At 47.1% G+C, this 26,872-nt stretch overlaps 1 protein-coding gene across 1 annotated transcript in view; it reads right to left on the bottom strand.

Annotated features, from left to right (window-relative positions):
* Positions 1 to 26,872, bottom strand: part of LOC142579661 (cytochrome P450 4V2-like) — a 175,604-nt gene that overhangs the window by 105,202 nt on the left and 43,530 nt on the right. The window contains exons 2-3 of the mRNA XM_075690091.1: positions 21,278 to 21,390; positions 7,959 to 8,044 (exon numbers count right to left, since the gene is read on the bottom strand). Of these exons, the coding sequence (XP_075546206.1) occupies positions 7,959 to 8,044; positions 21,278 to 21,390 (199 nt within the window). The remainder of the gene's footprint in view (positions 1 to 7,958; positions 8,045 to 21,277; positions 21,391 to 26,872) is intronic.

The raw sequence follows: 26,872 nt of genomic DNA, 5'->3' as shown, positions 1-26,872 counted from the left end.
TTTTCGTACTTGTTATTTTTCGTTCAATGCCGGTTTGTTATTGTTAATACGGTCACCGGGCGAAGGTAAACAAGTACGCGTGTCGGTATTTGCTATGTATTTGTTCCGTGTGAAAAGGAGTAGCCGGTGCCGCCCAATAGCGCAACATCTTCTAAACATCACGTGTGAAAAAAAAAATGGAAGCCGACTTATGATACTTGTCCAGAGAGGAATGGTGATGACGTGTTTATGCATATACACTATCAGTACTTTGAAGCGAAATGATGTATGAAAGAAAAGAAACGCAGGGTTACAAGCTTAAGGGGGCAATACACTCCGACGTAACGCGCGCGCGCGTCATGGCGACGTTACGTTGGCGAAAACACGACCCTCTGCAATCCGGCGGCATCCTGCCCAGACGCGCTCAGGCGTCGTCCGGCGCCGAATGCAACCGACTGCATTTCGCGCCGACCGCGCCGAGCAAGTTAGCGCCTAGCGCCCTCTCTCGTCGAGGTAGACTCGCGACTCGCTAATAGGCGAGTAGGCTACTCGACTCGCTACTCGGAGGGCTGAGCCAGAACGAGATGGCTTCTTCGCAAGAAAGCGTGCCCGACCTGTGCGGCTCCGAAATCGAAAGGTTTCTGGACGCCGTCCACAACACCCTCGTGTCTATGACACCAAAAGGATGGACTGCTGGGATACGGAGCGGGAAAACAACGCGTGGGAGCAGATACGCGTGTACTCCGGCCACTCAACAGGTGCGTCAATGCTACGCACGTGTGTGTATACGTCTCCGGACATGCTATGCACTCAGCGCCTGTTTGTTTGTCTTGTTTTCCCTGTTTCAGTCGAAGAGTGCCTGAAACTATCGAAGCGGCTGAGGGACCGCTATACTCGTGAACTGAAATCCAAAGAAGCGACGAAAATGAGTGGCAGCGGCTACGTGTCTGTGTTACGTAGAGAGACCTGTTCCTCTTGCGACTTGCAGCTGCCGCAGGGACGATGTCTCGACAATCCTCAGAGAGCTAGAGAAGCATTTCATACCCACAGGCCCGCCGCCGCAGTACCCTGACTATCCTTATGTAGGCGAGACGAACGAATTGGTCGATGCAAACATCACATCTGACAAGGTGCGGGTGGTCCTACAAGACCTACGCCGCAACACGGACCGGGAGCCGACCACATCCGTTTCGCCACCCTTCGTAACCTCACTGGCGCGGATATTAACCACCTCACCCATATCTTCAATGATTGCTGGCGCAAGGGCATGCTTCCCCAAGCATGGCGACACGCCGACATCACACTGATCCCCAAACCGGGCAAGCCTGTTAAGGTTGAAAACTTACGACCCATCTCCCTAACATCCTGCATTGGTAAGCTCATGGAGCATGCACTCTTGCGGCGTCTGCAGCCCTTCCTCGAAGAAAAATAATTCTTTTCTAACTCTCAATTCGGATATCGGGCTCATCTGTCTGCCAAAGATGTGCTTTTACAATTGCGGGAGGAGGTCATAGGACCTCCGTCGTCCGCCCGAACGAGAGCACTCATCACCTTAGACCTAAAAGGGGCATTCGATAATCTTGAACATGACCTCATCCTTCGCAATGTCGCACATTCACACTGTGGAATTCGTATGTACAACTATATCCGCGCATTTCTTCGAGATCGCACAGCCACCGTAGGAATGGGACCGCATCGATCCGGTACGATTCGCCTTGTAGGACGTGGGACACCCCACGGCTCAGTTCTTTCCCCTACTCTACTCAATATCGCTCTCGCAGGGCTCCCCCGGCTACTCGACCAGATCCCTGATGTCGCCCACGCTATTTATGCGGACGACATCACTATCTGGTCGACACGGGGTTCCGACGGAGCCATCCAAGACCGACTGCAGCAAGCAGTCGATACAGTTTCCGAGTATGCGAGAAAATGCGGCTTAAGATGTGCTCCGGAAAAGTCGGAGCTCATAATCATTCGCCTCCGGAGCCGTTCCTCTACTCCCCCTATCACTGTGCACGTGGATGGCACACCGATACCACAGGTTAATCGTGCTCGTATCCTCGGCCTACACGTCCAAGTGGATGGCAGGTCAAACTACACTGTTTCCGTTCTATCCAGACAGATTGAGCAAATTCTGGCCATGATCCGGAGGGTCTCCAACAGGCGCTCGGGCCTTCGAGAAGAAGACCTGCTGCGCTTGGTGGAGGCATGCGTGATCAGCCGCCTTACATACCATCTCCCATTTCAGCGGTTGACCCAAGCGCAACAACTTCGCATAGACGCAATCATTCGCAAAGCGACGAAGCTGGCCCATGGCCTCCCGAATTATACTTCCACACGCCGTCTGCTTAACTTAGGGACACATAACACACTAGGCGAGCTGCTAGAGGCACATTGAGTCAGCCATAGCCAGCGCCTCCTACTCACTCCTACTGGCCGCCATCTTCTCACACGGCTAGGATACTCTGTCCCACCCCTTGAGTCTGAAACCCGTCCAACGATCTTGTCGTCAGCGATACGCCAAGCACTAAGTATTCATCCATTGCCACGTAATATGCACCCGAGCATGACAAAGGGCGGCGCAACGCCTGTGTTCGATACATTGGCCGCATGCTTGCAAACATCCCGGAAACACATACCTTATACACGGACAAATCACGCACTCAAGAGGGCTATACCTCGGTAGTTTTGGATGGCACCGAATCCCTGAGAGACTCTGCTGCAATGCGCGGAACAAATGCCGCTTACGGAGAAATTCTCGGTGTTGCTCTTGCAATTCGATACGCCATCCGTGTTGAGGAAGTGTATATATTGACGGACTCGCAACAGGCATGCCGGGCGTTCCTATCAGGACATGGCATCCCGAGAGCGGCGCACCAAATTCTCTAACAGATCCCGCAAAATACACCAACCACACCTCCCCGCATCCACTTACTCTGGACCCCTGGTCATACCTCGCTGCCGGGTAACGAACGCGCACATGCGGTTGCCCGAGAAATTTCCCTCCGGGCGACTCGGCGTGGTGAGGCGACTAGTTCAGAGTGGCTGGATCCCTTGCTCCGTTACAAAGACATACTCCGTCATTATACACGCATTCGTCGCACCCACGCCGCACCACCGCCGTCCTTCACAACGGGCTCGAAACATCGCCGGAATCATCTTAGGGACCCTGGACTGAGGGTTCCTCCCACATTGCTCTCGCCATTCAAATATTATTAATAAAGATGTTTTACTCTCTATCTACTCTCGCGGGAGGAAGCAGTGGCATTACGCCAGTTACAAACCGCAACTTTTCCTAATCTTGTCTCTCTCAATAAATTCTACCCACACTGTTATGCAGATCGTTGCCCTGGCTGTGGCAGCTCGCCCACAATCTTCCACGTCACGACTGAGTGCACTGCAAACCTCTTTCCTCCCTTGCCAACTCTCCTTTACCCCGTACGCAAGAAAGAGCTGTGGGACGATGCCCTCCGCGACGGACCTCCCGAGGTCCTCCGAGCTGTGATACAAAGGGCTCGAAACATCGCCGGAATCATCTTAGGGACCCTGGACTGAGGGATCCTCCCACACTGCTCTCGCCATTCAAATATTATTAATAAAGATGTTTTACTCTCACTCTCCGCGGGTCAGGCAGGGACCGGATATTATCCTACAAGGAAATTCCACAATTCTACCGCCAGACCAGCCGGAATTACCCTGCCGCTCACAAAAATTAAGATAAAAAGCAATCAGTTACCTGGAGCCTTTAACAGACGCACACTTTCCCAAACCCAGGAACGTACAGTCACCTCTATCCCGGGTTATATACAGCGGATTGTAAATTATGCGCAGGTAGAGCCGATCTTCACCACATCATGTGGGCATGTCCCCTGATAAGGACCAGAAAAAGCATTAGCTTATTGCCTCCCCTTCTCATCACTACCCTAGAGCAGTGGGAGACTTCACTGCTCAGCTCAGACCTGGATCTCCAACTACGGGTCGTCCAGATGGCCGAAGACGCTGCCGAAGCGCAAGGCCTGGCCGCCGCCTGAGGAAGAAGAGGACGGGTCCTCCCACTCCCCTCCTCTCTAAACTCCATCTCGGACAAAATAAAGTTTATACTACTACTACTACTCAGAGTACGTCTAAAAAAATGCAGTACATGTCGGAAACAGATTTTTGCCATGCACAGATATAGCTATATGCAAAGCTATCCGTGTTTCCTGTTATACAACAATTTTTTTTCTAATTCAAGCACTTCTATATAAGAGACTTCCAAAATTTATTATAAACACGCCACTACATCTCAATTGTCTCCCCAGGTGAAGATCGCAAGGAAGAAAAAGCAAAACAGTCATTTCACTAATTAAGGTAATTGCATCAATAAACTTCCTACAAACTTTGTGGCACCTGTTTATATTGGAATGTTGATGGGAATCGTCATAAACGTCTATTCTCGTCTTTCTAAATTTCGAAATGGTTGTGTAGAACGAAAAAGACTGGCATCACATTATTCGTTTAATTTACTTGATCACGCACACGGCACCGCGAAGAGCGGCTCATGGTGCAATCCCTCCCCGGGGCAAATAGGTCGGCGTGAAAAAACGCTTCGCCATACACCGCACGAGAAAGCTGTCCTTCTGGCCGCTGCTGCTGAGCTGACTATGCAACTCTGCGCTAAGTGGCGCAAAGCTCCAATCGGAATAAGACTGTGGGAAGAAGGAAACGCGACGGTAACGTCATTTACGCCACATTATTACGTCAAAGAGTGGTTGGACAAAGAACCACGCTTCGCGATACCTGCGTGCCTAATCGGGTGACATGAACCAATAATTTAACGCCAATTTATTAACTAGACTTTTATTACAATTCTCTTTTTCAACCAATACATGTGGCATAAGGTTTGTAAATAAGAAGGTAATAGATGCAATTAGATTGATTAGTGAAGTAATTGCCTCGTTTTTGTCTTGCAGATGATGTACGCCGGGACAGTTATTTCACTGTAGTGACGTAATTCGAGTAAATTTTGTAGGCTCTCTAAAAACAAAGCATTTCGAAGCAAAAAAAAAAAACAAGAAACGCTGCATATGGAAAATAGGCGATATATCGGATACAGCTTATTCATTTTCGCATAGGACGTTAGACCACTTACAGCAGGTGATAGCATTACAACATTATGCTTCTGTAATCAAGAATTCGATGGAACAATCCATGGTCAGATAAAGACGCAAATAATCAAGTTTTGTTTTCTGACATTGGTCAGCAACCTCTTCAATAATGAGACGTTATGCTTCGTCTAGAAACATGCTTGCTAAACTTTCAATATCTTGTTCGGTTTCTTTTATTGCAATAGCAATTATATGGACATACCAGGAGCATTTCTGCTGTCGGCATCGCCATAATGTTCTGTTAAAGTCCAAGGATGATAAAATCGTCGCCGCGCGCCGTATGCTGTATGTGTATGTGCAAGTGAAAGCTTGCAAACACGCGCACGCAACGGCGGAAAGCGGGCAGTAAGCGCGCCGCCTTCCGTCGCGCGCGAGGCGTCGCGGGGGGGGGTGGGGAGGGGGCGGTAGGGAGAGGGGGCGCGTATTACGAGGAACGGCCCTGGCGGCAGCACGTGCCCGGACGGACCGCTGTATCTTGAAAGCTATCTGCGCCGGGTACAGGGTCCGCGCTGCGCTGTTTTTCGCGGCGTAGTTCGTGTCGGGGGGGGGGGGGGGGGGGGGGGGGGGTTGCGATCGGCACCACATAGGTCAATTTGCTCGCTGGTGCTGCCACGTTTCCTCACTGCAGCGTTTTGACAGTGAGCTCCCGCGGTCATCGACAGAGATGTGTTCGCGTTGCCTGGTGCGCGCGTGACACCATGCTTGTTAGTTTAGTTAGTATGACTATGTTTACAAGCTAATACGGCCGATAAATCTACTATCTTTACTTCGTGTAGCTGTCCACTAATTTGCTATCGCAATCGATGCTTCGCCTTTCGTGCGAAACTGCGACTTTTTCAAACAATATGTATCTGTTCAAGCAAATCTTGGCTGCCTAACCTAGTTTATGCTGTTCTACATGATGGCTGCGAGTTGAAAGAAAAGAATAAAAAATTGTCTGTTGATGTCGTGAGTGTACTGCGTGATTTCGGGCTGTTGCTGAGCAGGGGTAGATAACTGCCCATATCGGTTTACGGTCTAACGTACTAAAAGAATACTACAGCAACGCGAACACGACAAGGTCACGATAAGAGCACATGAACACACAACGACTCTAACATCCAATAAACTGTCTGCGCGTTCATGTGCTGTTCTCGTGTTTCTGTTTTCTTCTTGATACGCCGGTATTCAAAGATGGCGGCATACCGGCGACCTCCCATCGCAACCATAGGTTTAAGAGTATATCTGCTTTACCAATTCACAAGTGCATTGTTGTGCTTGCATGAATGCACGAAATCTACACTAATTATAGAAACCTACGCTGTGTTTTTTAAGGGCGCTTGGCTGGCGCAAAGGTTTAAGTGTTAGGATCAGATCTTCCCTCATTTGCTGTGCTACTTCGGGAAGGCAAGCAGCCAGCGCGGGGAAATGAAGCCTTTGTTTCTTTTTTCTTTTGCCGTTGTTTCAATCTTCTTTTTTTTTAGATTCACTAGTCGCTGCAGTTTGCTTTTTATTGTTGGGATGGCCGGCTCTTCGGTTGCATACTTTCTCAGGATCTCATCATTTAATAAACAACAACAACGCCCCGTCCGTTTCGATCCATGTTTCTTGTTTCTGGCTTCGCCGCATGTGACTCTGTCAATCGGTGAAGACGACGTGCCGTCTTGCTTAGACGTGCGTTTCGACAGCTCTGACTATTTCTCCGTCAGCGCTTGATCCGCTTTGTTAATGATGACAGTCAGCATACAGAACTCGTCTTCATGTTAACGCCTTCCTTCGTTTTGCTAGTCTGTCATAACAAAATATTGCTGAGCAGAAGAAGGACAGTAAGAAAGAAATAAAGAAAGAAAGAGAGCGATGAGAAAACCTTTGTCTTAAAGGTGGGGCTGCAAATCATTACTTCTCGTATGCGAGCCAGCTGTGTTAACCAGTGTACCGGGGCAGTTTCTTTTTTCTTTTTATCTCCTTTCAAGCAATATTATCAGCATTAAAAAAATGCGCAACCACCATGCTTTTAGTGGGACTCGTACAGAGATACTCTACGGGGCAGCACGCGCGGTTTTACAGAAGTAGTGGTATGGTAGGGACATGTGATGAGCTGAACGTGCTTTCTGAAACATAGCCTCATAGTTCTTTTTATTTTTTCTCTGCCTTGAGCAGACAGTCTCGGGAAACGTCATCATGTGCTTACGGAGAATGTGACCAACAAGAATTAGTCAAAGCGTTGCCAGTTGTTTTTAAAGACATCTTAGAGCTTGTGTTAATAGACACAGACAAAATTACTGTTTGAATTCTTTAAATTGCCGAGCCAAAGATTAAGTAGAGACCTTCGAATTACTCGGGGCTATAAATTATTCTTAGTTTCCCCAGCAGGACACCTTAGAATGCACACTGAAGATTGCAGAAAGAAAATGAGGGAAGATGAATAATTTCCAACAATTCAATCTGTTCATGGCGCACAAAAAAAAAACATTTCGCAGCCTTCAGAATGCACGCTATGCAAAGAGCTTTTAAGGCACACAGCGACACGCAAGGGCTGTTTCTTGTGCAGCTTGTGCCGCGGCACACTGACGGTATACATACTTCTGAAAACACTACGCACATCCTCTGGACGCGTGTACCGAAAGCATATTACAAAAATGTGACAGGCCCCTGTCGAACACGTCTCCCTTTCAGACACGTGCCTAGACGCGACGTTGCATGAAGGCTCCAAATTTGCCCCCGCGTGTTTTTGCATCACGTTTGGCAGTCTACTTGGCGAGGGTGTGCCCCAACACGTTCGCTTGTGCTAATGTTTGCCTTGCGTCCGACAAAATAAGAAAGCAAAAGAGACCTCACCAAGAGGGTCCTTACCTGGTGAGAAGACCGGTTCCCAGCCAAGCATGTAGCAGCGAGTACAGGATAGGCTTCTTCAGGTTCGTCGAACAGTTGAGTACAGACTGCGTCACAGAGAAAATGCACAGAAAGAAAAGAAAAAGCACATTAGCAGCACAATCTGACCTCGAAAACCAGCTACCTGGGCCAAGATGTTATTGTAGACGCCATTAGAATTGCTTATTCATCGTTTGACAACCTGATTCGTAGTATGTAGAGAGAGAGAGAGAGAGAGAGAGAGGGAAAGGCAAGGAGGTTAACCAGGCTGAGCCGGTAGGCAGGCATCGACCGAAGTCGTATGAAACTTCAAGTTGAGCGCAAGCACAAACACTCAGACTACTCATCGGCACACCGACCGATACGCAATCAACACTGGCGCAATGGTCCGTGTGAAACACCGAACAATACACCTATAGAAATAAGCAAAGGCTGGTGCGTCCGCAAAGAGTTCTGGGTATACGTGTTGTGGGCATTATATGGGCACGTATAATTTCTACGTAAGTATATCCACAGTGCTTTAAGGATGCACCAGCTTGTTAGCGCATACTAAAACACGAGTATCTGCAGGCCAATTTTGCCTCGTGTTATAGTATGCGCAAGCATTGCTTTAAACCCTTAAACGTTACGCTCAATCTAGGTGCGATGAATGTGATAAACAGTGGCCAGATACTCGCCATTTCACTTCCTCCCTCTAAGCCTTAGAGTAAGAGAAATCTCAGGGAGTATGCAGGGGATAATTTGTCACAAAAGGCAAGCATAGATGACAAAGAAACGAAGAACACCACACAAACGCCGACTATAAGTTCAAAGTTCGCGCAGTTGCGAAAAAGAAGAATGACAAACACGTTTGTGCTAATTGTCCTCTTCGTTCATCTTGTTTCCGTATTTAGTAGGCCTATAGCTGCCTTTTCTTTGCACCAATTATTCTAAGCCCTCTCCCTCGTTATCGCCCCACCCCCATTACTCAAGTAATATTGCGCAACGAAAAACGACACGGACGTAAGAGAAGAAGACACACCAAGTGCTTGGTGTTTCTTCGTCTCTTACGTCCGTGTCGTTTTTTGTTGAGCAATAATACTTGAGTAATTGAATACCAACTTGCCCGGAATGCTGCCCCACCCACCGCCCCCGCTTTTTCATGCAGGTACAAAAACGTTGCGTCAAGTATAGTTTCATGATCAAATAGCAGTCGCCTACTGTAAGACCACCGAATTCATGGAGATATTGCGGACAGCATCACTCAGACAGTCATGTGCATTTGCGGAGCGAGAACCAGAGCACTATACTGGCGCTAAGCTTAGAAAAAAAAAAGGAGGACGTATAATGAACTCAATGGGTCATGTACTAGCCATGCATATTCGTAGAAAATTGAGTACTACAAATTGAGTACTACTATATGTAGTACCACATTAATTTTCTTTGACTGGCGAAATAATGCACGAATGGTGTGGTACACCTATACGTTGCATTGACGAACACGCCTTGCGGTGCCGCTCGCGCTACCACCTGAAGCTGCAAGGTATTCTGCAAGCTTTGTGGAAGTGCCTGTGGAATGCCTAGGCCCTTCGTAGAAACGTAGCACTAACCCGTTACGGCCCATGTCAAGAGTGCCATCAGTGCGAGCTGTGACATTGCGTCCCTGGAAGCAACGTTTCTTACTCCGGTCGTGGATTCTGCGTGGCACTCGTATAATTTTGCCGCATGTAAACATGGAATAAGTGAAAACACTGAACAGGCACCGGTGCTCAGGCGGAGAAGGAAGTGTCCACAGTGACTGCCAGGCTAACAAAGCCTGCAGCATTTACACAGCCGTCACCAGCATTATTTGCCATCATGTATTATCGTTCGATGCCGACTTGCCTGTAAATCGTAACTGTTAGATGTTGCTGGCTGAGACGCGGCGTTTTCCAAAGCTATGAAAATTGAGGCAGACGCTTTCATTTTCACAGCCTTTCAGGAGTGTTGACATCATTTAGTCCCGATGCGTTTCAGGCTTCCTCATTACCCGATCATATGTTCTTCTTTGCCGCACCCATTCGCAAACATATGCACGTTTCCTAGTCGCAATAAGATTTCGCCATACAAATCATGTGCGAAATTATAATACGCTACGATCGCTACAAGCGTTAGGGTTTGTAAGCTAACGGAAAAGATGAATCGAGAAAAAAAAAAGAAAATATGAATCAAGATCGGTCGCGCAATTTCTCTTTCAGGATTACAAGATAATGAACGCAAGAAAATCGGCGTTTTCTATGCGCAGGTTAGAAGCACGACAACGGTGGGCGTGAAGGCAGAATGGTCCGTGCGTGGAAAACCGCGTCTCCCGCCAGCCGCGACAAAAGGAAGCCCCGCGATTCCTTCCGTCTCCCTTCCGCTCTCGCGCGAGCACCTTCGCCCGCCGCAATGTGGGTCATGCGCTTCGCCCCTATCATCGCGCTCGCGCATCCAAGCTCCACCCTCTGGACGAGCGTGACACGGAAAGTTGCGCGCGCGTGTTACGCTCCACCATCCGGAGGTCAGAATGCGCATGTGTTGTAATTGCGCGCTGCCACGCGCCCGCGCTATAGAGTAGTTTTTCGGTGAACGCACTGCGCGAAAAGAAACAAGCCAAAAGAGGCGAAGCGAAACAACAAACACGTGAAACGAGACGAGCCAAGGACGCCACTAATGCTGCTAAAGTTGCAGTTTTAGCATCGGGGACCGAATTCGCAAAAGTTATCGTTCGTAAGTGCTGTTCGCCCTTGGGCGGTCACATTCGCCATTAATAAGACCTCTGCCCAGAAGTTATTTCAGTACGTTTAAAAAAGTTCATATAACAAACTTTCAGATGCATCAAAACGGGCACCATGAAAATATTGCCCATTAGACGTCATACACTGGTTCCACCTTTTTTTTTTTTTTTTTTTCATGGCTGGAAGCACTCTTGGAAGCCCTCTTTTCTTAAGCGCTTCAGCAGCGATGTCGTATCCTTTTGAATTGTCACCACATCCCCGAATTAAATGCCTCTCCCGGAGCACCAGTTTGCATTCCAGGAATGAAAAAAAATATATATCTTGCAGGGGGAAAAATCCGGTATTAAGGGTGTTCCAGTATACAGTGACTGAATTTCAGTTTCACGCCGACTGCATTGGGGGCACGTTAAAGATGCCCAGGTGGCCAAATTTAATCCGGAGTCCCCCACTACGGCATGTCTCATAATCACATCGTGGTTTTGGTACGTACAACCTCATAATTCATTCAATTTCATGCCGAAAACTCACGCAGAGAGCAAGAGAGCTGCACCGCTACACCCTAACTGTTTTACTGACTCACTGCGTGAATATTTGAGGACAGACCTTGCATGTCCAACATCCCGATTCGCTGGCACCTGCTCTAACGAACAGTGTAAGAACCTGTTTTGAATACGGGCTCTAGCGTATTATGTCGGCCCTCGGCCAATAATCGCAGGTGATTTTGCATACACACTACCGCGGTTCGTATAAGAATGGACGCAAACCAATGGTAATATCAAACTTATAATTAGTGAAATTGAGGGTATGACGGAATCCCTTTCGGTTAGGACGGAACATGATGAACGAAGAAGACGAACACTGACCACAAAATGTTTAGTAATCTTAACGTTTCGGATCTCGCAAGGGAGCCTTGTTCGCAAGGTGCCCGTGTGAAGGTGGCCGACCAATAGCTCTTACGAGTGAAAATCGTCGGCAGTACATTCTAAAGGCGGTGAATCACGTGTCTTGGTGCTCAAGTATTATTCTTCTCCTTCTTTGCTCCAGTGGTTACATGTCGATGTACTTTGTTTCTTCTGTGCGCAAGAAATTGATACCCTAACGAAAGCAAACAGTGTTGCATTGTTTGTATACAATAGAAGACATCTCGGAGGAGGTTGGTTCTGAGTTAGACCTTTGGCTGAAGACAGCAGCATATAGCTGTAATTCTGTAGAAGCTTGGATGAGACGGCATAAAGCGCGAAATTTTATGAAAAAAATACAGAAATCCTTTCTTCATTTGTGTGTTTTGTGTCGTCACATGCGTCACAGTCACAGTCGAGTCACATGCTAAAGCGCATGTTACTGGGACGCGCCATGATTTTCCTCTCCCATGACGATGATGATGGTGATGATGGTGATGATTTCTAAGGGCATCCTATTTGAAATGGGGCGGCCACTAATAGTCGTCTAGCATGCCTGAGCTAATCAAGTTTTACTGCATCTATTGCTGCCAAGGATTTTGCCTATATCTACATTCTTTCGCGTCATTGAAAGCGCTATCTTCATATTGTAGGGTTACCTATGCCTGTAATGACGCTGGATCCACCTCTTTCTTTCTTTATTTTTTTACCACTAATACGCAAAACGTATTTCGCTTATCTTCGACCGCTGTCTAGTTAACGCTCCCATCAGCTTTGAACCGTAACGCTTCTGGAAGGTGGACGTTCCACGGTACTTGCTGGGTGAATATCTTGGTATTCCATCGCGATTTGCTGAGTCGTCTCCGGACTTTTTCTGCAGCATACACATGGCTCATCCTCTTGTGTATATTTGCTCCTGTATGTCTTTGCCCTCAGGCAGCCATTTCAAATCTGAAATAGCAAGGCACTGTCTTTGTTTTATCGTACAAATTTTCTTTCTCGGTTTTAACATTGCTGTCTTTTTAAATCTCCACGGACATTTTTTTTTGTTGTTGTTTCCATCATTTCAATCTAATTTAGTATCTCTGTTTCTCTCACTTTCTTTTCGATGACTCAAGTTCTTTTTGATGACTCACTTTCTTTTTGATGACTTTCTTTTTGATGACTTTCTTTTTGATGTCTACTTGCACTTCCTATTGCTCTGTACTTGGTTGCCAACTTTCATGGCCCCTTACTCTATTTCATGGCCACGTTAATGAGCTCCATATAATGTTACAAGAATTTGTGCGCTTTAGTTGCCCATTTCTTTTAATCCGTTTGTTTTTTAGTGTTGCTTCAGTACTAATTTTCCCCTGCGATTCTCTGACTTCAAAAGAGACCCAACCTACGTCGCCCTGACCGTGGACTGCCCACAAATGAGGCAGCGCAGGGTGCAGCGTGGGCCGCCAATGCCAATCGGCCCACCGACCTTTATTTGACTTGAAACCCCGTGAAGATCCAGCCCTCTTCTCCGAGCTCTGAGCTGCTGAGCGTTTCCTCGCCACTAGAAGTACTGCACAAGTGCGCTACGACTTGGTTACAACTTGCCTTTGCTCTGGCAACTTCTCGTGCTTGGTGGACCAGTACCCGGTTAGCTAGCGCACAGGCCGCCCGTATACTCGATCGGCCTTGCAGGGAGCCTTTTTTTCCCCCGCAAGCTGTGACTGTGACACTATCGTGAATCCTGGGTTCGTAAACACGTTTTTGTTGGCGATCTGACTGTGGAGCCTTCTCAGTGCTGTGTCGAATAGCCGACGAACCTTGCCGCAGGGGATTTTGTGACCTGCGGAGTATAGGAGCGTCGTGCCTTTGTCTGACCATCGTTCATAGGTATGGTAAACAGCAAGCAAACCCATCTCCGCATCAAACAATATTCACACGGCGGAAAAAGCTGACGGTTTGCTCATAGCGTGAATTACGTGACGCATGCGGGACGTCATTGCCGGCTTCTACTCCGCCAGCAACTGCGTAGTCGGCGCGGCTGCGCGTGGTCGCGAACGCCGTATCTTGAAAGCGATCTTAAGACGCCTCATACCTTTGTGCGCGCTGTTTCCTCGCCGCTGTTTGCGTTGAAGCCATAGACAGAACGAAGGTCACTTCGCTCGCTGCTGCTGCCACGCTTGCTCACGTCAGCGTTTTGTCAGCGAGTGTCAGCGGTCGTCGAGTGTGATGTGTTCATGTTTGCCTGTGCGCGCTGACACCATGCTTGTTAATTCAATCAGTAAGCGAATGTTTCCAAGTTTATACGGCCGATAAAACTACTATCCTTACTTCATATAACTTTCTACTAATTTGCTATGGCAATCGATGCGTCGTCTGCCGGCCGAAACTGCGACTTTCTCTTTCTTTTTTACACATCCTCAATCGAACTGCTTTCTGTAGACAAAGAGGGCGTAAAATGATTTCTCGGTCCGGAAACTTCATAATACACTCTATACATAGCAGTCTACTACAAGGAGGCATTCAGGATACAATAAATCGAGCAGAGTTGGCCTAGTAGACAGAATGAGCTGGGTCTATAAACGAGCCAGCGACGACAAGGCTCGGCTTAATACGGATTTCACCGCGTAAGTCGTAAGGCACAAGGAAGGAAAACATTGCACGAACGCCGCAACGAGGAAAAGAAGCAGCGAGGCTGGTTCGGTGCGAGCAAGAGACCGCGCGCGCGCTAAAGAGATGCAAAGAGAGACGCCCAGCCGGGCGGCCGAGCAACGGTGTTCCCATTTCCCGCACCGCGAGCCCGGGCCGACCCCCGCAGACTGTCTGTCCGATATGTGTTTGGCGCACTCGCCAAACAAAGTCAAGGACGGCGTGGCCGCGCCGACCAAATTGCTTCGCCCTCCAAGCCTTTCTCGTGCGCCCCTGTGCTTGTTCGCTTTCTGCCCCGTGTCGCTTTCGCCGTGCCACGGGGTGGTCTTGCGAAGACTGCTGACCTGGAAGTCTGCGATCGCCGCTGCTGCGTCCGCTCGCCGCGCCGTTCCCGTGGGCAGGTTTCTTTCTTTCTCTTCACGGTTGCGCGCGGACACTGGTGTGTTTACAGACACGGTCGATTTGCGTAACAAGCGGAGAGCGCCTACGCGTGGGGTGCCGGAGGGCACTGATCTTATTTGCCTGCGTACGGCGACGCTGTTTTGCCCGTTCCTTATCGCCTCCTCGTCACGTTGCGATTCGTGGTGCGCCAGGATTGCTCGGTTACGTAAGTAGCTGAGAGGGAGCAGAACGCGTACGGCGAGTTGAGTAACGCGTACTCGCTGTAGCGAAGCCGACGGGTGAGCAATTTGGACTGGAGCGGGTAGGTTACAGGATAATCTGGTTGCCACTTAGCGGACAAAAAACATTCATGGGTATTTGCGACGTGCCCCGACGAAGCGACAAGTTACGACTTATTTGACCGCATCGAAGCTGCCTCTGCCTGCCGGGGATGACAGCAAAGCATCATGGCTATTCTTACGAAGATTCTTGAGTTTTCCTACTGGAACGTCTATTGGTTGGATATGGTTGCCGCTGTTTAAGTAGAGGATCAAGCTATTAAGTCACCCTGATAGAAAATGTTAAGCCAAGTTAGCCCACTTCTGGAATGAGAATTGTGTGGGTTTACCGAGAATGGAGGCATGGAATGAAGGACAACGATGAGCAGTGTATAAAACAAACGGCGACGGCGATTCGAAGTTCTCCAAGTTACACATCCGGCTAAACCTATAGTTCAATCTTTTATAATAATACTCCATTGCGTTGCGTTAGAAAGGAACCCAAACTAGACGTAATAGCTTCTGCATGACCTTCACCGCAACCCGCAACGCGCCGTGGTTGCTTAGCGGCTATGGTGTCGGGCTGCTGAGCCCGAGGCAGCGGGATCGAATCCCGGCCACGGCAGCCGCATTTCGATGGTGGTGAAAACGCCCGTGTAGTTAGATTTTGGTGCACGCTAAAGAACCCCTGGTCGTCCAAATTATTCCGGGTCTTCCACTACAGCGAGCCCCATAATCGAATAGTGGTTTTGGCACGTAAAAATCCCATAATTAATTTAAATTTTTTAACCTTCACCGCGTACAATTAAGGAACCATAACATCGAAAATACTACGAAACTCATCGCATGGACGTCATCGGCAGTGCTTTTTCACGACTCGACATTAAAGGAAACAGGTAAAAACAGCTTGGCCCCCTTTTATCCCCCCCCCCCCCTTATTTTCATTAAGCAATCTTCTCTCTTTATCCGTCAAAGCAAAGGCAGGGAAAGTTCAGAGAGAGTAAGCTACGAGTGTGGAGCTACACTTGTTGTTTAGGTGACCGTTTGGTGTTCCTTTAAAGCTTCTGTGCTACCTGGGCCGAAATCACAGAACTTGTCGTTTGTAAGTCTTTTTTGCCATTGGCCGGTCGCCTTCGATAATACGTCTGACATCACGACTGCTATCAGCTTCACTTACGAACATTTCTAGCGTAACTACGCACTTTTATCGCCCATAAGGCAACTCACAAGGCAGTGAAAGCACTTCTGTGCTTCTTGAAGGTGATCGGCCTGTGTGAACGTCTTCGATTGTGCGGTGCCGTCCACCGCGTACATTCACCGCGTCTATCCTTCCTCTATTCCTCTATCACATATCTATACCCTCCCATCGTAGGGTAGCAAAACAGATTTCTTTTCTGATTAACATACCTCCCTTCTCCCTTTTTTTTTTCTTCTCGTGAATACGGGCCCAGAATTTCATATAACAACGGGCGCTGGCAAATCTTAATAGTCGAACGTATTAGGGAAGGCGGTCAACCAACGTTACAAACAGTTCTTGCGAATGAAAATATTTGCGAAGTTGGGTACTGTCTCTCAGCGCCGTTTATCTCGTGAAGCTGGGCTAAAGGAGCTGCACGACATTCAATGGGAGAACTTGACATTTCCTCCATAGGTGCCTTCTTTTACTGCGCGCGCTTGTGGCAGCGGATAAATCTTTGGTGGTCGGCATAGTTTTAGATCTCCATAGTGTTTGTTTGCTTGCTTGACACCAGCATGTGTTCACACGTGTTGAAAGCTTGTTTGCCACTAGGTTGCTACTTGCTGGACACTAGCGCCTTTTGCTCGATTCTGTTCCTTTCACAATTGCCCTCCGTCTACGACCTATATACGGGGTGATAGCGTAGGTGGAAAATAGACTATTGGTGGAGCGATAGTATATTTTTAGTCAGCTTACTTTAATGTAATATCCCAATATTGGCAACGAGAATCATAATCCAGGGGCATTATTCCTGGACTCTGTCAAATTCCACCACGCTGGCCTTTTGAGCCAATAAGAGAGGCCGTAGCAGCCCTGTGAGCCAATCAGAACTGACAATATGGCGGAATTTGAAAATGTGCAGATTAGCACCTCAGGCCGCAATGACGAACCTACATCGAGAAACAAGCATACGTAACCATGAAAAGCGACAGCATAAAGTAAGAGGCAAAACAAAGCGACTTTCAGTTGTATACGCACGAAACAAAAGCAGATTCTCTAGAAAAAATATTTACAAAAAGAATATGCGAAGAAACTCAAAAGCACGGTAGTGCATGCATAAGCAACAGAAACATTACAAGAAAAAAGAAAAAGCCTTGCGAACAAAACCGTATTACAAGCGGCATACCATTGCATAGCGAAATATGCTGAAATTAAGGTAAATGTTACCCAGTTTCATGATGCGAACTGACTGTACAATTACCCGCTACGCGGTGGTGCTTCAAGGTAAAAAAAAAGAAGAAAGAAAGAAAATCTTCACTATACACATCACTGAAACAGCTCGCAATGTCACCCGTAGCGCCTACTCGACAGCATTTCTACCCAATTTCCTCGTTCAAAGTAACCAGATGCTACATCCCCCCGTCATATGTAGCGCGTTACGCAAGTCTCAGTAAAAAAAAAAAGAAGAAAGAAACGAAAGAGAGAGATTCTTTCTCGCAGGGGTCAGTTTTTTCCGCTCAAACAACCTCTTCGTGAAAGTGTCGAAACTGTAATCTGCCGAAGTATATCGGCCGATTGCATCGACCATCTCCGCGAGCGGGACGCGGGCGCCGTGAAAGCGCGCCTTTTCGACCCAGCGGTACGTGCCGCGCAATGCAGCAGCAGCGATGGCTATCACCGGTTTGGCAAATGTGTTTCCAGGCTGACCCACATTGGCGCCGGCATGTGCGATTGCGAAGCTTCTACGCTCTCTTCCTAGCATACATTTGTGTTTTTTCATTTGTATGAGCCGTTTCTTCTTAAATTTTATTTTCCTCCACGCTTCGACGCTGGCGACTCGAGCGATGAACGTTGCTCAATTTCTGGAATCCTCGGCAGGAAAACGGATACTGATGTTATGTATACACCGGTTCTTCACCGTTGCCAGAGTTTGTTGACGAACCGTAAGCTGAAGATTCGTGTTCCCTTTGTGCTCGGACGTTTTTTGTCTGACTGAGGCACGCTCATATGCGCACGAGCCTCGTTTTCTTTCTTTTTTTTTTCAGCCTGTTAAGGTGTCCAACGCGCGTGACTGTCGGCCTTATCACGGCGCACATTCGCCGTGTTACACGCATATTTAGCCATCACTAGGATTCCCGGCCCGCATCGAGCTACATTTTCGCGACTGATACCCTCCTTCGTCAGAAATATACACCACCAAATTGTACACTAGAGGTGAAATCTACATTTCCTCTATGGTGCCTTCGACAGTTTCAAGTGCACATGTCTATTCCCGGCATTTCGAATAAGGCTGATCACTCGTCACTGGCTCTGAAGAAAGATGGCGCTGCTCTCGTTGCACCACACGTACGAAGACCGCATGCTCTATATACACCGATGACTAGACTATGCCAACAAGCCTCTGCAGGTGTGGTTGCCGTCCCAGGAAAACAGGTCACAATTAACTTCAACGTGTCACACACAACGAAATGCGCAGCGACAGTGCTTACAGCCCTCTGTGCCGCTGTAAACTAGTGTGTCACCGGTAAGTGAGCACATAAATTCGTCGTGCTTTGCAACTTGAAAGCAACTCTTCAGAGCCTCCGTTCTGTCTTACGTCCCGGAACGTGTGAGCAGTTGGTGTTCGAACTGCCAATGCTGTGCCCCCCCCCCCCACCCCCGCTCAAACACATCAAAAAAAAGAAAAAGTATGGTAAACATTGCATATATCAATACACGAGTGTTTGAGTGACCATGAAACGCGAATAGACCTGCCCTCATGCAAGCTCCTTACAACCTTTTTCCACGCGGCAGAAATTATTCTGCAGTACCTATATTTAGCTACCACCATATTCTTAGCCGTAAGAAGTGTTCCATGGTCACCGGTAACATCGACATCGCGTCGTTCGCTACTGCTAGCCAAGTATGCCCGACGACCTTGAAATCTCGCGCCGAATAGTTGTTCGCTTCAATAGTTTTCATGTTAGTGCAGTAAGGGCTTTCAGCCGGTACACTATTTCACTCGGTATTGTCCGAACACAGCTTACAATAACTGCACTATCTGAGCGATTCGACCACTCACCGCCGCGTAGTGGTTCGAGTCGACCCATTTTTTTTTTTCGAACACGTTCCAATGCATAATCATTCGGGGCCATGGTCGGGTAAGGTCGTGCAAGCTGGCATGAAGCAGGGCGGCGGCCGCCGCCGGCATTTACAGCGTTATCCCACCATCGGAGCCCTTGTAACACGAAGCACACTGCCCTGCTTTCCGGCTACGCAAACCGGCTTTTATTTTTTCGTTCATCGAATGGCTTGGGTCAACTGCACACAGCGTCACAGAAGCTGTGCAAGTTGATGCGAGCAGCAGCGCACAGCAACACAGGTTTGAAGGTTGCGAGCTTGAGCTCAATTTTGCCACCTTGCATTATATTTTTGCGCGGTTCGTAAACACCGGCATGTGCTCACGTCTAAAAAGCGTATTAAGACAGTATTACACCCGCTCTGCTCTCCTAAATAGATTTTGACAGTGACTAACTCCATCCCGCGCAAGAAATATTGAGGCAGGCACGCGTCAAGCGAAATATTTCAGCATCTGCTGAAGCTCAGACTCCGTACAAAACTAGTACAGCCACGCATGAATTTAGTATATTTATATGTTGTGGGGCACTGTGCTCACTCTGCAATATATAGATCCATGACCATAGATACTTGTATACCTATGGGGAGCACTCGGCGTTCATCTTCTCATTGGGAAGTATCTATCGTCGCCAACACTGAGGCACGCTCCTATAGCGATCCTACACCTGGCTGTTGTCCAGTCGATCAGCCTCTAAATAACCAGCGAAGTTGGCAAGTGTAACGGTTTAGACAAGTTGACACATCTGAATTTCACATACGTAGCACACCATATAGAAGAACTTAAACAAGAGTGGCGTGGATACAGTGCTAAATGAATCCCATCTCTCTCTCTCTCTCTCTCTCTCTCTCTCTCTCTCTCTCTATTTTCTCACTTTCCTTTTGGTCCTTGTTTATCCCCCGCTACGTAAAGCGTTTGTTTCAGGAAATGCGCTTGAAATCGCCTAAACGTAGGGAAGATGGGATAATTAAACTATTTCCTTTGTATTGCTTTTACGAGAGTCCAACGCGTAAAAAATGACTCGATGTAGTAACTGGAGAGGTAATTACGCAAATGAGACGTATTAACTTTTAAAAGAGCGATGCCATCGATCCCGATGGAAGACTGTAAGCGCGCCATCCGAGGAACTCGTTACCCTTTCGAGAAATGCAACAAATTGACGCTGCTAATTTTTACAGCGTAATCAATTCTGGCCAATTTCACAGAGAAAAACGAACCTGAACAGCCCGAGAGCGCAACCGCGACGCCTATAGTAGACGCCTGTGAGTGGCGTGACTGCTTGCGCCTCACCGTCGGGCGACCTTGAAGCGACGGGTGATCGCCGCTTTATAAGGACGTTCGCGTGATGCTGGCCCCCACCTTTGAGGCACAGTCCATAACGTCACTCAAGGGCGTCTTCTGTGGGAGTCACAGTGGCGCTCTTGGGATGTTGAGTTTTGCTTTTCTGTGTGAAATTGGCCGGAATTGATTACGCTGTAAAAAATTAGCAGCGTCAATCTGTCACGTTTCTTGAAAGGGCTACGAGATCCTCGACGGCGCGCTTACAGTCTTCCATTGGTATCAATCGCGCCGCTCTTTTGGTTAAAGATTTATACTAATTTGTATAATTACTAGTCTAACTACTACATCGAGTGATCTTCAAATGTATGCCTACGTCGTAAAACAATAGAAAGCAAATGAATTAATTATCTCATTTTGTCTATTCATAAATATAAATAAATAATTCAATATCAATTAAGGAATTCCGAGCGTGTGTCCTGGCAAAACCGGCATAAAATCAAGATGAGGTTAAATGCCACGTGGAAACAAGCTCGGCTATATGAAACACACACCGTGCAAGTGAAAGTGTTTCTCTATAGTGGAGGAAGCGACCGTTCCGTGCCCTAGCTCAGTTGACGCGCCTTGTGCATGTTGATTCGTAAACAGTGGTGTCTCGTACCACCTAATGCATTGATTGCGCAGGTGAATGAGATTGCTCCTTCGGCCCAGGCGCGAGAAGTCTCGTACATCATTTCAAATATGCGGAACGCTTAACGGAAGCCATTGCGCTCGACAATTGTCATCGCAAAGCAAGGGCGCCGCACTCACCTCAACCGCTTCCGGCTTGAAGAGCACGACGACGGGCTGGAATCCCAGGTAGGTCTTGAACACCCGCTCCCGCTCGAAGAAGTATGTCAGGCCCACGAGCAGGCTGAACAGCCCTGCCGCAGACAGAAAAGTACGAGGAGGGGCCTTGTGAACTGCTGCCGCTACACTGGTGTGGCAAGAGGTGTACACTAAATAGAAGCGTTAAGTTAATGCTATTAGAGTGGTAGATTACGCCTCTCGCAGCTGCTAATATGCTAGAAAAGAGGCAAATTAAAAAAAAAAGCGAGTGCCGACGCCATTTTTAAACTTCCTATCTACGCCCCCCTGACAATATGTTATTATGTAATTATTAACTGTATTTAAGGAGATGTTGTTGCCAGCAGGTGGCACGCGGCTACTTCTCCTCTGTGACATTATAGAGATTGCCAGCATTTTTTGAGCTCTATGTCACTGTTCCGGATCAAAAAAGAAAAAGAAAGATTATATTGCATTAGAAGGTAAACAACGACACAGCCTGTCAACATTGGTGGGGAACTATGGCGTCACATTGACGTAACCGGTGACGCGTATCGGGCTCGAAATTTAAAAAAGGGGGACGTTTGGACTTCGTTTTCCTTTTCATTACTGATGAATCTCCCTCAGAATAAGATGGTCTAGAACAGAATACTAAAAAAAAATTGTCTGTCAGTCTGCATAGATATAGTGTTTCCCTATACTGTCCTTCTTGAGTTTCCGGCATAATGGTAATTTGTCGCAGTTTTGTGCAAATGTTTGCTGGTTCACTTGACGATTCTGTTTTTAACCACTAATGTTTAGGATCACTATTTAGGATGACCAGTTAGATCAATCAATCAATCAATCAATCAATCTTTATTTGGCATTTCTTCGTTTACAACATGAATGCTGAGACAAGAACTAAAACCTGCTGGTTAGCAGCTTCACAAGGTTCTTGCCCTTGTCAATGGGAACTGTTCTGCCCCTGTAAATGGGATATTTTGTTCTTTTCATTGCCACAGCAATCACATGAACATTACAGGTTGCGCATGGCGCGGTAGCGCCTGCCGTATATTGAAAGCGATCTGCGATGGGGACAGAGTACGCCGAGCTCTATGCTGATAGCTTCATGTGCGCTGTGTTCTCGCCGCTTAGTTCGCGTTGAAACGAGAGGCAGCACGAAGGACAATTCGCTCGCTTCTGCTACCGCGCTTTCTCGCTCCAGCATTTTGACTCCAGGTGTGCGCTGTCATCGAGTGAGATGTGTTCATGTTTGCTTGTACGCGCGTGACACAATGCTTGTTAATTTAGTTAGTAAGCGAATGTTTACAAACTTATGCGGCCGACAAAACTAATATCCTTACTTCGTATAGTCGTCTACTAATTCGTATAGTCGTCTACTTCGTCTACTATTTTGATGTTGTTAGGTAACATTGCGACCACAATAACACCTCTAAACTGTAAACGTTTACCCTTATTCCAACTGAATCACGTAGATTTCAAGCTCCCTCTCTTGTGTATTCTGAAGCAGGGTTCGAGTACGGACTAGTTGGTATTCCATTTCAAACTTGACTTACAGCGCGTACATAGGCAAAAGAACCGAAAGAACGACGAAAACGAGCGCTGACTTCCAACTGAATTTTTATTTAGAATAACAAGCATGTATACCCAAGACCTCAAGGCAAAAACACCTCCTCCAAAACACGAAGCCAGCATGAGTTCGCATTCAAAATTCAAACGAACCATACCCGCCTCCTTAATACGAAAGAAAGAACATATAAGTCAGACCGGCCTGTCGTATATAGGGCAAATAGGTAGATGTCTAAATGTTAGACTGCAAGAACATAGCATTACAGTGCGCAAAGGGCGAGAGGGGTTTCGAGGTGTTCATGGCGCAGAATGCGGCTATATTCTGTTCTTTTAAAAGCTCAGTATCTTGCCTAGACATCCTAATGAAAACACTAGACTTATCATTGAAGAAGCAGAGCGATCATTGTAGGGTACTTTGGTTATTAAGCCGTAAATTACGTTAACAGATAAAGAATTTGCTTTCTTGAGATCGCACATGCACTCTCGTTCGTCTTCAGGAGGCTGCTAAGGGTTTTAATTTTTCTTTTGGAGGGAGCATTTTTGTCTTGGTCTCTTGGTGCATATATGCTTTTTGTTCGAAATAAAAATTCAGTTGGAAGTCAGCGCTTGTCTTCGTTGTTCTTTCGGTCCTTTTGTCTGTCTGCGCGCTGTAAGTCAAGCTTACCTATCCAGCTGGTCACGATGCATAAATGTCTGCGACCACCAAGCAGGCCTATGAGATTTTTTGCATAACTAATATGATAATACTAAGCATCTATTTATTGTTGGCTTCGAAGTAAACTAGCGTGGACCACTTTGATCACTTCCCCCGCGGTAGCTTAGTGGCTATGGCGTTGCGCTGCTGATCTCGACGTCGCATTTTCGATTCCGGACGCGGCGACCGCATTTCGACGACGGCGAGATGTAAAAACGCTCGTATAGTCAGATTTAGGTGCACGTTAAAGAACCCTAGGTGGTCAAAAGTAATCCGGACTCCCATACTACGGCGTGCATCATAATCAGATCGTGCTTTTGGCACGTAAAACCCCAGAATTTAAGTTTTATCACTTGCTTTCTTTTTTGTTTCACTGTGACAATTTTCCGCGCAGTGAGACAATGAGTATGTCGATAGTTGCCGCATCAAAATTTCACCACGCCATCGCGACTCACAAAGCGAAAAACATATGTCCGCAAGTGCTGCCCTCGCACAAGTGTATAAGCGCAGAATATGCGCTGGTCGTCCTATACCATAAAGAGCAGCCGATATTTTTTTTCCATTTTTTTTTTCATTTTTGAGGGCTTACGTTAGGCAGCCAGGATCAAGCGACATCATGGAAATTTGCTTTTGATGGGACTGTTACAATCATTCTTGCGCTATGAAGGAGTCTTCTGGGAACATGTTTGCACAAGTTTGTAGCTTTCCGGTAAAGTCATAAGTCGGATAAAAAAGAATGTGTTCATGTAGTGTGCGAAATAAATTTTTTTTTGTACCCTGAAGCACAGAAAGCAACCGCGACATACGGTACTCGAAGTGCCATGTTTTGAGTAGCGTAGCGGAAGGCCGACCGGCTCATGCGTGAGTGGCCGAATCGAGCATGCACCCAGCAAGAAGTACAAGGGTTCATATTGGCCGGAAGAGCAAAAACCGAAGATCCAACAGTCCCCTAAACCCAGACGCATTTCCCACCTAATCCGCAGCAGAGGACGAGAGCTGTCCCCCTTCTTGAAATAAAGGTTCATTCATTCAATCATTTTATTTCTGAAGTTTTGAGGTGTATTCGGCCGATCGTTGCGGCCCATCTAGATTAATTATAAACTCTCAGCCCGGTAACGTTGTATAAAGGGCCATATTCTCACAGTTCTGTGCACCTGTTAAAAGTTATATAGTAATCTTTAGTACAGGTACACGCAGCCTTTTTGTATTGTAATCTCCAGTCTTGCAAGCCTTCACCAGCGCATCCTTCCGCGCATACCCATGAATTTAGGACAGTGACTGTTCAGCCATCCGTCAAACTTCACCGCAATGCACTAGCGTATTTCACCGAGTAACACTGTATAAAAATCGTATTGCAAAAGATCGGCCTAATTTCAACAACTTTCAGTTACCAGCGTCTGGGGGATACTCTCTTCTGAAAATATAGGCGTTTGAGGCACTTAGTCGTAACTCCACTGCGTTGTGGTAGCGCTTTGATCAAGGCTGAAACGCCGCCATAAATCAGCGGGGAAATTACGACTAAATGCCGTAAAAGCGTATGTTATCAGAAAAAAAAAGTATCCTTTGGACTTAGGTAGCGGAAAGTTGTTGAATTTCGGTCGAGCTTCTGAAATATCATTTTTATTGCTATAGCAATTATACGGTCATTCCAGGCACATTTCTACCGTCGCCGTCACCGTTGCCATGTTGTTTCGTATGAAATACAAGGGTGACAACACCGTCGCCGCGCGCACTATACGCTGTATGTGCGAGTGAAAGCATGCGAGGGGAGCCGACGATCACGGCTCAAATTTCCCGCGCTAAAGGGAGGAGTGCGGGGGAGGAAGCACGTCGTCTTCAGTCGCGCGCGAAGTACCCAACGTTGCGAGGCACCGGGGGGAGGGAGGGCGAGAGGGGCGATGTTCTACTCTGGGTACAAGTGCGTACGTGGCGGTTGCGCGCTGTCGCTCGGCCGTATCTTGGGAGCGATGCGTCGACGGCTCGTACATTTGTGCCTAATGTGTGTTATCGGTGCTCAGGTTGCATTGAAGCGATAGACAGCATGTTGGTTATTACTTCGCTCGATACTGCTGCCGCGCTTGCTCATGCCAGCACTTCGACGACGAGTGTCCGTGGTCATCGAGTGTGACCGATTCATGTTTACTGTGCGCGCAGAGAACAGGCTTGTTAATTTGGTTAGCAGGTGAATATTTGCAAGCTGATACGGCCGATAAAAGTGCTACCCTTACTTCGTATGGACGTGTGCTAGTTTGATATCGGAATTGGTGCTTCGCCTTTCTGGCGAAGCTGCGACTTTTTTGTAAGCGCTGCTCAATTAGTCACGCTGGTGCACTGCAGTGAAGTTCGATGGACCGCTGAAGGAGCAATGTAAAAAATGCATGGACATGCGCAGTAGGATGCACGGTTGAAGATGTGCAAGACTATGCCTATAGCAATGAGTTAAAGAAGATGTTCAATATAATGGCCCGAGGGGCTATGCCCGAAATTCTTGGACATAACTCATTGTCTAAAATTCATAAATATTCAGGTCTTAAGATAAAATGACATGTTATTGCTGTGAGAGCTTCATAGCGGCGACAGACATGAGGATTTGCGCGATAGTCAATACAATTACTTTTCCTTTCATTAGGGGACATGTCATTGCATATTGAAGGCAGTGAGCACTGAAAGCATGCGAATTAGCCATAAATTGTGCCTGGCATCAGTTTCGAGAAATAGGAAGTCAGAATCTGAAATGAAGTGGGTTGCTGTTTCAGTTATTATTTCTGCACGCCCTACAGGAAAATTGCGCAAAAAATATCTCAACTGGAACAGCAATGCATTTTATGGCATGTTATCAATCTGTGTTTTCTGTGTTTTTTTTTTTCAAACTATTCTGCGGCATAATGCTTCCAGCAACAGGATATGGAGTGCTGATTGGCCAGCTCTGCCATTAACAACAATTGGTTATTTCCATGCTAATAAGTCAAATACTCATAATATTCGTACAAACGATTATCGAACGAATTCTGTCGCTATAACTATAAAACTTGTTCATAGAAATCAACTTTTCGTCTCAAGTTCTCTATTTTTATTATTCAAAAGACAGTCTGGATCACAGCGTGTTAATGACCTTTGCCGCATTGCTATGTTACAGCGCAGGTCATTTACACAAGGCAGCTTGCAGCAATTAGTATAGAAGGCACGGTGCATCAAAAAAGTTGTACCTTGTGAAATAAGCTGGCACATACTTGGTAATTTCAGGATTAAATGTGCAGAACAGAATATGTGATGAAATACAGAGTATGCTGCTTTTGTAGAGGTGAAGGCATTGTATA

This window comes from Dermacentor variabilis, chromosome 1 (assembly GCF_050947875.1).
Source record: "Dermacentor variabilis isolate Ectoservices chromosome 1, ASM5094787v1, whole genome shotgun sequence".
Taxonomy (NCBI): Eukaryota; Metazoa; Arthropoda; class Arachnida; order Ixodida; family Ixodidae; genus Dermacentor; species Dermacentor variabilis.
This window is presented reverse-complemented; position numbering and strand designations above follow the sequence as displayed.